The following is a 12,705-nucleotide window of genomic DNA, read 5'->3' on the forward strand; positions in this document are numbered from 1 at the left end:
ATGCTGAGATATATAATCAAAACCTTCATGTGTACGGTGTGCATGGACATTACCAGCCGAATACATTCTCACAATGAAGTGAATCATTTTGTTTATGCTATGAAAAAATTGTCTAAAAGAGGTTGTCCGGTCCATGTGCTTTTTAGGACATATTTAGGGCATATGGACACTTCTTAAAGCTCCACTGCATGGGACTGCGTCTTATTAGCCATGGTGGAAAGTTGCTGCAAAATTTCTATTTCCCTTGTGGGGTTATTTAGATGTTGGCAGTTAACCTGAGCAATAACAGCTAATGACTGATGTTCCATATTTTTCTTCAGTTTTTTTTACTATATTTTCTTTTTTTGTCCTTTTCAATTCATTTTTATTGTAGCTGCTAGAAGCATAGAATGCTACATTTCCTGCCCAATCTTGGGCCCAGCTGTTAACAAGTTGTTATAGAATGGCACTGATTTTTATGGGGTGATAGGGTGAATTGGAAATGCATAGTAAGGGACAACAATGCATTTCCTTCTCCTTTCTTATTCTTTTTTTTTTTTAAAGGAAATGTGTCAAAAAAAATGTAATCTGCCAATTAACACCAGACAGCAACACATATTCTTTTTTCCCCTTTAATTAGGTAGTGACCACAGCACTCATCCTAATGGCTTTTTCTGGGTGCACGTCAACAGATGGATATAAAGCACGGTTGTAGACAGCACACCAACAAGATTTTTTAATAATGCTTTTTTTAAATTAAATTCATTTAATTCAGCCGTTAAAGAGGCAGACAGAATAATGCAACCTTTCGGGCCCTTTGTGGAGGAAGCCCTTTATCAAGCCGTCCTGATGCACTCGTTTGTTTATGTCCATACTGCACTTAACTGCTCATTTAAAGCAGTTTTTCACTAAAATGAAGTATCCACAAACAAAATGAAAGGTATGATTATTTTACACTGAGCTAGCCCTACATAATATTGTGCCTGGTTTAAATGAGCATCTCCTGAATACATGTTCCACACTCCGTAACAAAAAGAAACATTTTCAGTATGGGCAGAAGCATTTAATAATGTACAAATGTTGTAAAAGCTACAAGAATAATGGAAAAATACAATTACAGACAGACAGAAAAATGGCCAATATTCTACAATAGATGCAATTTCTGCAATATGTAGTCCTAAATAGAATCCCATGACTTCCAGGTTTTACTCAACCATGCAACATATATTTTAGTGCACATATATACCTCATTAGATTTATATTACCTTTGTCTGGATCAATCGAGTCTATCATGAATGGAAAACCTCTCTCTTTTACAGCCATGGGCCATTCCACTGTTAGCATGAGCTGTCGAAAGTGGTGCTCGTAAGTACCAAGGTACGACACTAATCCTGCTGCCAGGGCTGTACTTCCAGGGATCCCACTGAGCCTGTCTGGAAGGGAGCTTACAATAGCAGTGTATCTCTTATTCTCCTCGTCAAGAAGCTTCAAAGAGATTAAAGATATTATAGACAGTTAAATTGAGTTGTCAAGTTATATGTCACTTCATAGGATTGAGCTTGGAGTGGGTTATCTAAAGGACTGGAATCTTTACAGGCGGCTTCTATATTGTTATTTTCTTAGCCTTAGAACATCACTCATCTCCAGCTCGCAGATCTGTGCGCAGTAAACCAAAAGCTAAATCATCCTTTTTTATGCAGCTTTCAAAAACTTGTTTTGGATGTGCCTGAGAGAAAGCAGTGTTCAAACCTTTTATCCTATATTTTTGGATGAAATATTTACACTGCTATATTATTTCAATTTGTTCTATATCAATCAACACAATAACAGTTTCAGTAGCAGCTAGCACCATGTACCTTATGACAATGGCTGCACAGTCAAAAATCATTGCACTTGAAATCGCACAAAAACTTTCAAAAATGTATTATTGTAGAAAGTTAAAAGATTCAATGACTGTTCCCACGTGGTCATGATAATGAGTTTACAAAGATTGCTACATGTCTCAAATATGTAACTCCTCTGCATGTGTTTGACCACCTTATAATACAATATCATATAAGATAAAGGAAAGTAGCTATGCTGAACAACTCCAAGCTTTTTATATATCCTTTTAACCACCTCAGCCCCCAGTGCTTAAACACCCTGAAAGACCAGGCCACTTTTTACACTTCTGACCTACACTACTTTCACCATTTATTGCTCGGTCATGCAACTTACCACCCAAATGAATTTTACCTCCTTTTCTTCTCACTAATAGAGCTTTCATTTGGTGGTATTTCATTGCTGCTGACATTTTTACTTTTTTTGTTATTAATCGAAATTTAACGATTTTTTTGCAAAAAAATGACATTTTTCACTTTCAGTTGTAAAATTTTGCAAAAAAAACGACATCCATATAGAAATTTTGCTCTAAATTTATAGTTCTACATGTCTTTGATAAAAAAAAAATGTTTGGGTAAAAAAAAAATGGTTTGGGTAAAAGTTATAGCGTTTACAAACTATGGTACAAAAATGTGAATTTCCGCTTTTTGAAGCAGCTCTGACTTTCTGAGCACCTGTCATGTTTCCTGAGGTTCTACAATGCCCAGACAGTACAAACACCCCACAAATGACCCCATTTCGGAAAGTACACACCCTAAGGTATTCGCTGATGGGCATAGTGAGTTCATAGAACTTTTTATTTTTTGTCACAAGTTAGCGGAAAATTATGATTTTTTTTTTTTTTTTTTTTTTTCTTACAAAGTCTCATATTCCACTAACTTGTGACAGGTGGGGAAGGTGGGGAATGTGTTTTGGGGTGTCATTTTATATATACCCATGCTGGGTGAGAGAAATATCTTGGCAAAAGACAACTTTTCCCATTTTTTTATACAAAGTTGTCATTTGACCAAGATATTTATCTCACCCAGCATGGGTATATGTAAAAAGACACCCCAAAACACATTCCTCAACTTCTCCTGAGTACGGGGATACCAGATGTGTGACACTTTTTTGCAGCCTAGGTGGGCAAAGGGGCCCATATTCCAAAGAGCACCTTTCGGATTTCACTCCTCATTTTTTCCTGAATTTGATTTCAAACTCCTTACCACACATTTGGGCCCCTAGAATACCAGGGCAGTATAACTACCCCACAAGTGACCCCATTTTGGAAAGAAGACACCCCAAGGTATTCCGTGAGGGGCATGGCGAGTTCCTAGAATTTTTTATTTTTTGTCACAAGTTAGTGGAAAATGATGATTTTTTTTTTAATTTTTTTTTTCATACAAAGTCTCATATTCCACAAACTTGTGACAAAAAATAAAAACTTCCATGAACTCACTATGCCCATCAGCGAATACCTTGGGGTCTCTTCTTTCCAAAATGGGGTCACTTGTGGGGTAGTTATACTGCCCTGGCATTCTAGGGGCCCAAATGTGTGGTAAGTAGGTAAATGACCTGTGAAATCCGAAAGGTGCTCTTTGGAATATGGGCCCCTTTGCCCACCTAGGCTGCAAAAAAGTGTCACACATCTGGTATCTCTGTATTCAGGAGAAGTTGAGGAATGTGTTTTGGGGTGTCTTTTTACATATACCCATGCTGGGTGAGATAAATATCTTGGTCAAATGCCAACTTTGTATAAAAAAATGGGAAAAGTTGTCTTTTGCCAAGATATTTCTCTCACCCAGCATGGGTATATGTAAAATGACACCCCAAAACACATTCCCCAACTTCTCCCGATTACGGAGATACCAGATGTGTGACACTTTTTTGCAGCCTAGGTGGGCAAAGGGGCCCATATTCAAAAGAGCACCTTTCGGATTTCACAGGTCATTTTTTACAGAATTTGATTTCAAACTCCTTACCACACATTTGGGCCCCTAGAATGCCAGGGCAGTATAACTACCCCACAAGTGACCCCATTTTGGAAAGAAGAGACCCCAAGGTATTCGCTGATGGGCATAGTGAGTTTATGGAACTTTTTATTTTTTGTCACAAGTTAGTGGAATATGAGACTTTGTATGAAAAAAAAATAAAAATAAAAAATAAGCATTTTCCACTAACTTGTGACAAAAAATAAAAAATTCTAGGAACTCGCCATGCCCCTCACGGAATACCTTGGGGTGTCTTCTTTCCAAAATGGGGTCACTTGTGGGGTAGTTATACTGCCCTGGCATTTTCCAGGGGCCCTAATGTGTGGTAAGTAGGTAAATGACCTGTGAAATCCTAAAGGTGCTCTTTGGAATATGGGCCCCTTTGCCCACCTAGGCTGCAAAAAAGTGTCACACATGTGGTATCGCCGTATTCAGGAGAAGTTGGGGAATGTGTTTTGGGGTGTCATTTTACATATACCCATGCTGGGTGAGAGAAATATCTTGGCAAAAGACAACTTTTCCCTTTTTTTATACAAAGTTGGCATTTGACCAAGATATTTCTCTCACCCAGCATGGGTATATGTAAAATGACACCCCAAAACACATTCCCCAACTTCTCCTGAGTACGGCGATACCAGATGTGTGACACTTTTTTGCAGCCTAGATGCGCAAAGGTGCCCAAATTCCTTTTAGGAGGGCATTTTTAGACATTTGGATACCAGACTTCTTCTCACGCTTTGGGGCCCCTAGAATGCCAGGGCAGTATAAATACCCCACATGTGACCCCATTTTGGAAAGAAGACACCCCAAGGTATTCAATGAGGGGCATGGCGAGTTCATAGAAATTTTTTTTTTTTGGCACAAGTTAGCGGAAATTGATATTTTTAATTTTTTTCTCACAAAGTCTCCCGTTCCGCTAACTTGGGACAAAAATTTCAATCTTTCATGGACTCAATATGCCCCTCACGGAATACCTGGGGGTGTCTTCTTTCCGAAATGGGGTCACATGTGGGGTATTTATACTGCCCTGGCATTCTAGGGGCCCTAAAGCGTGAGAAGAAGTCTGGAATATAAATGTCTAAAAAATTTTACGCATTTGGATTCCGTGAGGGGTATGGTGAGTTCATGTGAGATTTTATTTTTTGACACAAGTTAGTGGAATATGAGACTTTGTAAGAAAAAAAAAAAAAAATTCTGCTAACTTGGGCCAAAAAAATATCTGAATGGAGCCTTACAGAGGGGGGGGGGGATCAATGACAGGGGGGTGATCAATGACAGGGGGGTTGATCAATGACAGGGGGGTTGATCAATGACAGGGGGTTGATCAATGACAGGGGGGGTGATCAGGGAGTCTATATGGGGTGATCACCACAGTCATTGATCACGCCCCTGTAAGGCTTCATTCAGACGTCCGGATGCGTTTTGCGGATCCGATCCATCTATCAGTGGATCCGTAAAAATCATGCGGACGTCTGAATGGAGCTTTACAGGGGGGTAATCAATGACAGGGGGTTGATCAATGACAGGGGGGTGATCAGGGAGTCTATATGGGGTGATCACCACAGTCATTGATCACGCCCCTGTAAGGCTTCATTCAGACGTCCGGATGCGTTTTGCGGATCCGATCCATCTATCAGTGGATCCGTAAAAATCATGCGGACATCTGAATGGAGCTTTACAGGGGGGTAATCAATGACAGGGGGGTGATCAATGACAGGGGGGTGATCAGGGAGTCTATATGGGGTGATCAGGGGTGATCAGGGGCTAATAAGGGGTTAATAAGTGACGGGGGGGGGTGTAGTGTAGTGTAGTGGTGCTTGGTGGGACTTTACTGAGCTACCTGTGTCCTCTGGTGGTCGATCCAAACAAATGGGACCACCAGAGGACCAGGTAGCAGGTATATTAGACGCTGTTATCAAAACAGCGTCTAATATACCTGTTAGGGGTTAAAAAAAACACATCTCCAGCCTGCCAGCGAACGATCGCCGCTGGCAGGCTGGAGATCAACTCTCTTACCTTCCGTTCCTGTGAGCGCGCGCGCCTGTGTGCGCGCGTTCACAGGAAATCTCGCCCATCGCGAGATGACGCATATATGCGTGACTCTGCGCAGGGCTGCCACCTCCGGAACGCGATCCTGCGTTAGGCGGTCCGGAGGTGGTTAATTGAGGTGCTGTGCAGCCTGTCCGGTCATCTCTCTGCATCCATTAGCCAGGAGGGATGCCCTACTATACATATAACTTGCCCTCTGTCCCCTCTGATCAAGACTTAAGGGGATCTTTACTGTATACAGACTCATTCACTAGTGTCTCTGCATAATCTTATAGCTCGGATAAATCTGGACCTTGAGTCCCAATACACCTCTGATCTCAAACGATCGCAAGGGATATCGGCAATCTGTAGATGGCAGTCCTTGTCTATAGCTCAACAATGGGCTTCAATAGAACCAGATGAAAGGACAAACTCTTGCCGGCAATGTAATGTCGGCACTGCACAATATCCCAAGTCTCCAGGATATGTCCCGCTTCCCCAGCAAGATGACCAGGGAGTAATAGTAGTGAAGGATATACCATACCACCTTCCGTCACACGCTGGATCCTCAGCTCTGTTCTCCTGCCGTTCTTACCCAACGCGGCGTCCCACGTGGTATGGAGTCTCTAACGTTCAAGCTGTGTCCGATCCTCTGATAGGGGGCAGGACCGCAGGAAGCGTCTGACATCACACCGCTGTGAAGCCGAGGAGTCACGTGAGACGTCACGTTAGAGACTCTATACCACGTGGGATGCCGCGTTGGGTAAGAACGGCAGGAGAACAGAGCTGAGGATCCAGCGTGTGACGGAAGGTGGTAAGGTATATCCTTCACTACTATTACTACCTGGTCATCTTGCTGGGGAAGCAGGACATATCCTGGAGACTTGGGATATTGCGCAGTGCCGACATTACATTGCCGGCAAGAGTTTATCCTTTCATCTGGTTCTATTGATGTCATGGCAGGGAGTGGGGGAAACCCCCCACCGTGCGGTGTCAGAGGGTAAAGGGGATCAGCCTGGCCAAAAGGAGTAATAAGAGAGCAGGTCACCTCCTACTGCGTCCCTAATCCTCTCCCTGACTCCTCACTGTATGAGCGGACCCCGATGGTAGGACGACTCATACTCAGGATACCTAAAGACCCTAAGTCGCCCTGGTAATCCCTCACTTAGGAGCAGGGGAGAGACAACCTGTTCATCCCAGTAATGGAGGAACAGGAGTCTCTATCTGAGGCCAGGCTGCAAGGAGAGGGGAACACATACAGATATAGAGATGGCAGGCAAGCGAGACCATTAACACACTTACCTGCCACGGACACACTGACTGGAACCCGCGCACAAGTGCTGGTGTCCACACAAACATTAAGGACACAGCACACACCACGAACCACACAGGGACCCAGGACACTCATAGCTGCAATAAATGTGAAACAGGGGAATGTCTAAAAAACATGCTGGAAACCAAACACTACCAGACATGCAAGACCAAAAATAGACATACCAACACCCTGATCAAAACCCACTCCATACACAAAGGGACAGGAAGGGAAGGAGACACCGTGACAACATTGATGACCACAAGGGTGGCCCTCACTGGACAGATGGAACAGAGAACCACCAGCATACACCAAGGCTGGAGGAACACTGGGCTTCAAGCATCCAGCAGAGACTAAATAGCCCAAGCAGCCACACCCACACACACATAAACCCAGTATTCACAAAACACTAGGAAGGGAGTTAACCCTTCCAACACCAGAGAAGGGAAGGCTACAACTTAAAGGGGAAGTGCACACACAAGCATACTAAACCACATGTTACCACGGCAACAGCATGCGTGGCAACCATGTCACGGCAATCACCCAGAAGGCCAAGACACTGCCACCGCATGCTCTCACAGCAACACGTTGCCGCGGGCAACCGCAAGTGTGGCAACAGTGTCACAGCGCAAACCAAAGGCCGTGACAATTGAAGCCCATTGTTGAGCTATAGACAAGGACTGCCATCTACAGATTGCAGATATCACTTGCGATCTTTGGGATCAGAGGTGTATTGGGACTCAAGGTTTTACTTCATGTATATTTTTATTGTTGGTATTAACTGGCTCACCATATTAAATATTTTATTTATATAGCGCTGGCTGTCATTTCCCGAATTTTGGAGTGCCCCTCATCATTTATTGCTACTTACTATTTTTTCCAGATGGTCTGGGTGGACCGGGAGGTGAGCACCCTGATCCATTCGGCCTATAGGTGGAGTCGCTGTTTTCCATTTTTTGCTATAATCTTATAGCTACCCTAATATAAGGATTGCTTTTGCAATGGGGGATAATGATTTTGCCCTTTAAAGCTCTCAGAAACGTGTTAATCCAGTCATATCAGAAGAACAGACTGATATCAATAACATATTTTTTAAAACGTGTTTGTCAGCCAGTGTGTCCACATCAACTAGTCTTCATTTATTTCAGATGATTCTGGTCTTCAGTTAAAGAATTAATAGTAAGCATAGGAAGACAAGGGGTAAAGACACTTGGCCCAAGCCTCAACTCATTTAAAGAAGCACTCATACGTACATTTTTATTCTCTGACCTGTTAGAAAGATACATGATGTAAACTGCTGTGAAGGTAATCTTCTTACCAGTGAATGTATTTGTGAGTTATATTTGTGAGTTATAACCTCCCTTTTGATCCTCAGCTCTGTCATGTGACCAACACTCTGATGTCCAACTGCCAGAGGACAGGAAGTTAGTTATTTCTCTATTCATTCCTATGAGAGTGACATTGAAGCTCCCATAGGAATACATAGAGAAACTGACTTCCTGTCCACACATAAGATGCTGTGTTTTAAGAATATTGTGTTATATTTCTGCCTCTATATATTTATATGAAACATACTTGAGCTATTTTTGCTGCTCGATCCAGCTTCTGGGCTATTTCCATAGTTCGTTGTTGTTGCTTGTTTTTATGCATTGTTGCTTCTTCAAAGCCTTTCTCCAGGTCAGCCAGTCTTAAAAGAAGAGACTTCTTTCTCTGCTGTAAAGTTGTCATTTTCTGTTCTGCTTCTTCTAAAGCAAGAGTCATTTCTGACACCTTGCTTCGTAACGGTTTTACCTGCAATATATTATACATTGAGATTGGTCAAGAGTCCAGAGACTGATAAATATTGGTAAATGTAATACAAGTACTGGTATTATTAAGCAATGAATGCAGAAAATAAAAAATACATGTTCACAATAAAGATTAAACAGACATTTTAGGGAATTTCCTTTGGTATCTGTGACACTAGACAATATAGCTGTATCAGCAGGAGTGGTCAGAATGAAAAAGTCTTTACTTCCTATTTCTGGCCAAACTCTATTCAGTGGTCAGCAGAGGAAGATAACATACAGAGAGCAGTGGATTTACTACACACTTAAGATTAGTAGCCAGTGGCAATAGTAGCAGACAAAGGGAACAAAGGCATTTATAGTGTATGTTTAAAAATGTATTATACAGATAAGTTGTAGTATCAAGTAGGCTCACCTTCATATGTTGAGCGTAATTAGGCACAACACTAATGAATAGAGATGAGCGAAGTATTAAAAAATTTGATTCGCCTGCTTTGCCAAATTTTACAAAAAAATTTACTTTGTGATTAATTACGTTGTTACAAAGCACATTTCTTTGTAAGTAGTGGGTGCAATGACAGGGAGCAGCGATTGCAGCGATCACCATCATTGTACCCCTCAGATGCCTGTTTCATAGCTGATCGTGGCATCTGACATTAATATTAGTGTAATAATGAAAAAATAAATAAACTAAATCATACTTATCTCATCTATTTGATTGCGAAGAGGCAACCACCACCATCCTGATTAAAGATCTAGCGCAAAATCTCCTGCGGCCTGTGGAGACGTCATACCTCCACCGCGCACAGGATTTTGTGCGAGATCTTCAATCAAGATGGGGCGGCCAGTTCTTCGCGCTCAAACTGATGAGGTAAGTATGATTTTTTTTGTATTTTTTACTGCCATTCGGGCAAAATAGATTTTCTACCACGAAGCACGAGGAAATTAGGCTTCGTGGTGAATCGAATTTTCCTTAAAATTCTGATTGAAGTCCACCTTGTGGACTTCGATTTGCTCGATACTACTAATGAACCTTTGAGGATATTAGTAGATGCTGCGGGTGTCCAGATCTTAATATGGTTGTGCGGCACATGCATAGGATGTGAAACACCATGGAGGGTGCAAACTACCAAAAATATGTTCAGAGCTCCTTTTTCAAATAACAGATAAAATGGAGTGGTGTAGAGCAAAGCAGGAGTGTGGATGCACAATGCTGATGGTAGCATGCCTTGAGTAAATGGGCACTGTAGCTATGAGTAATATGTATGGCATTATGGGGCATGGTGACTGTGAGCACTATGGCTATGAGCATTATGGTTGGCACAGTGGCTTCTGACATTATGGGTACTAGTACTGTGGAAATTATGGCTTTGGGTTCTATTTGGTATTATGATACACAATGATCAGTATTTACTACGGTTGTGAGTAGTGTTGAGCGAAGCTAAGCATTCAAATTGGAATTAAATCCAAAGATTAGGGAAACTTCAATTTGCAATAAATCCGAATTTCCTCACGCTTCGCGGTAAATTGGGTTTTCCTAAAATGTCGGCTGTACATGGAGCTAAGGAGAAGGCCTGTTTCAAGAAATGGAAGGCAGATTCCAATTCAGCTGTCCAATTCTTGGGATTCACTCCTTTGCAGGTCAAGGCAGAGATGGGAACTGTCAAGGAAGAGAAGTGTGGAATGAATTGGCAGTAGTAGTTTGCGAACCCCAGAAAACATTGAATTGCCTTCAGATAAGAAGGACCAGGCCACTTTAGAATCACAGACAGTTTCTTGGGATCCACTTGCAGGCCAGTATCCAAAATTATGTATCCAAGGAAAGGAAGCGAGGATTGTTCAAAGATGCACTTATCTAACTTGGCGTACAGATCATTCTCTCTAAGTCTTTTTAGGACCAGGTGGACTTGTCTTCAGTGGAAGACCAGATCTGAGGACAAGATCAGAATATCTTCAAGGTAAACTGCAGCACTGGAATGGATCAGGTCTCGGAAGATGTCATTGATGAATTCTTGAAATACGGCAGGGGCATTACTTAGCCCGAAGGGCATTACTAGGTACTCATAGTGACCGTCACGAGTATTAAATGCAGTCTTCCACTTGTTTCCCTGACACATACGGATCAAGTTGTATGCACCCCTTAGGTCCAGCTTTAAAAAGATTTTAGCCCGTCTTAAGCGATAAATCAACTCTGGAATAAGTAGTAGAGGGTATTTATTCTTGATTTAGATTTTATTGAGACTCCTGTAATCGATACAAGGATGGAGTATTCCATCCTTTTTATTCACAAAGAAGAAACCAGCACCAGTCGGAGAGCTGGATTTCCATGATGAACCCCTTGTCTAGGCTTTCTTTAATATACTCCGACATGGCTTGAGTCTATGCTGGCAACAGGGGATAAATACAGCCACGAGGAGGTGTAGAACCAGGAATTAGGTCAATTGGACAATCAAACAGCCTGTGTGGAGGCAATGTCTCGGCCTCCTTTTCATCAAAGACTTCCGCAAAAGAGCAATAAGCAGCAGGCAGATCTTGAAGATTTGGTGGTACCCGAGGTGACCGAGCAGGCTAAACAGGAGAAATACATTTTCCAAGACAGGACTATCCCCAACAAAGCACCTCTTGGGACTTCCAATCAAGAACAGGTTCATGGATACAGAGCCATGGTAGTCCCAAAAGGAGAGTATGAGACAGACTTGTAAGAATCAAGAACAAACTCTTCAGTATGGAGAGCTTGCAGTTTCACAGGTTCAGTGGTAAATTGTATGGACTCAGATTGAGCCCTTCCATCAATGGATGACACCATCAATGGTCTCTGTAAGTGTCGGACTGGAATACAATATCGATCCACTATGCTTGTTACAGTAAGTTTCCTGCCAATCCGGAATCCAGAAGCACTGCCTCCGTGAATCAATTATGCCTAAAAGACAAAGTTGCCGGCAGAGTCAGCGGTGAAGAGGAATTATCTTCACCTAAAGTCGCCTCTCCAACTGACCCTAGGCTCGGGATTTTCCCGGCTTCAGGAGGCAAGAATAGAGGAGATGATTGACACTGCCACAATAAAAACAAAGTACTCTTGCACGGCGCTTGTCACAGTCCTGTTCAGTCAGCCTGACTCGGTAAACCTGCATGGGCTCTGGAGCAACAGAATAAGTGGAAGGCTGAGGGGTTGGAGCTCGCTGGGAAGAAGATACCAGATGAAAAGATCTCCTTTCACGCGCTACCTCTCTGGCACGTTCCTGAAACCGCAAATCGATCCGTGTGGCCAGGGAGATGAGGTCATCCAGGGAGGAAGGAACATCCCATCCGGCAAGCTCATCCTTAATTCTCCCAGAGAAGCCCTCCCAGAAGGGGGCCATGAGTGCCTTGTTGTTCCAGCCCAGTTTAGAGGTCAGCATACGAAATTGGACTTCATACTGACCCACAGACTGACTCCCTTGACGCAACTTTAGTATGGAGGATGTGGCTGAAGTGGTGCGTCCTGGCTCATCGAACACCCTGCTGAAGGCCTCCAAGAATGCCTGAAGATCCATGATGACTGGGTCCAGAGTGGATTGATCCAGGCCAGTTTCTTTACAGTAAGGTAAGACATGAGGAACCCCACTTTGGCTCGGTCTGAGGCAAATTCATGAGACAAAAGTTCGAAATCCAGGGTGCATTGATTTATGAACCCCCGACACTGCTTAGGGTCACCATTGAAGCGTGGAGGGGCTGATAGGTGAGTCCATATCTTGGCACATAGAGAGAT

At 42.7% G+C, this 12,705-nt stretch overlaps 1 protein-coding gene across 1 annotated transcript in view; it reads right to left on the minus strand.

Annotated features, from left to right (window-relative positions):
• Nucleotides 1–12,705, minus strand: part of LOC120993823 (dynein beta chain, flagellar outer arm-like) — a 585,582-nt gene that overhangs the window by 256,081 nt on the left and 316,796 nt on the right. The window contains exons 70-71 of the mRNA XM_040422290.1: nt 8,746–8,961; nt 1,245–1,464 (exon numbers count right to left, since the gene is read on the minus strand). Of these exons, the coding sequence (XP_040278224.1) occupies nt 1,245–1,464; nt 8,746–8,961 (436 nt within the window). The remainder of the gene's footprint in view (nt 1–1,244; nt 1,465–8,745; nt 8,962–12,705) is intronic.

Source organism: Bufo bufo, chromosome 3 (assembly GCF_905171765.1).
Source record: "Bufo bufo chromosome 3, aBufBuf1.1, whole genome shotgun sequence".
Lineage (NCBI taxonomy): Eukaryota > Metazoa > Chordata > Amphibia > Anura > Bufonidae > Bufo > Bufo bufo.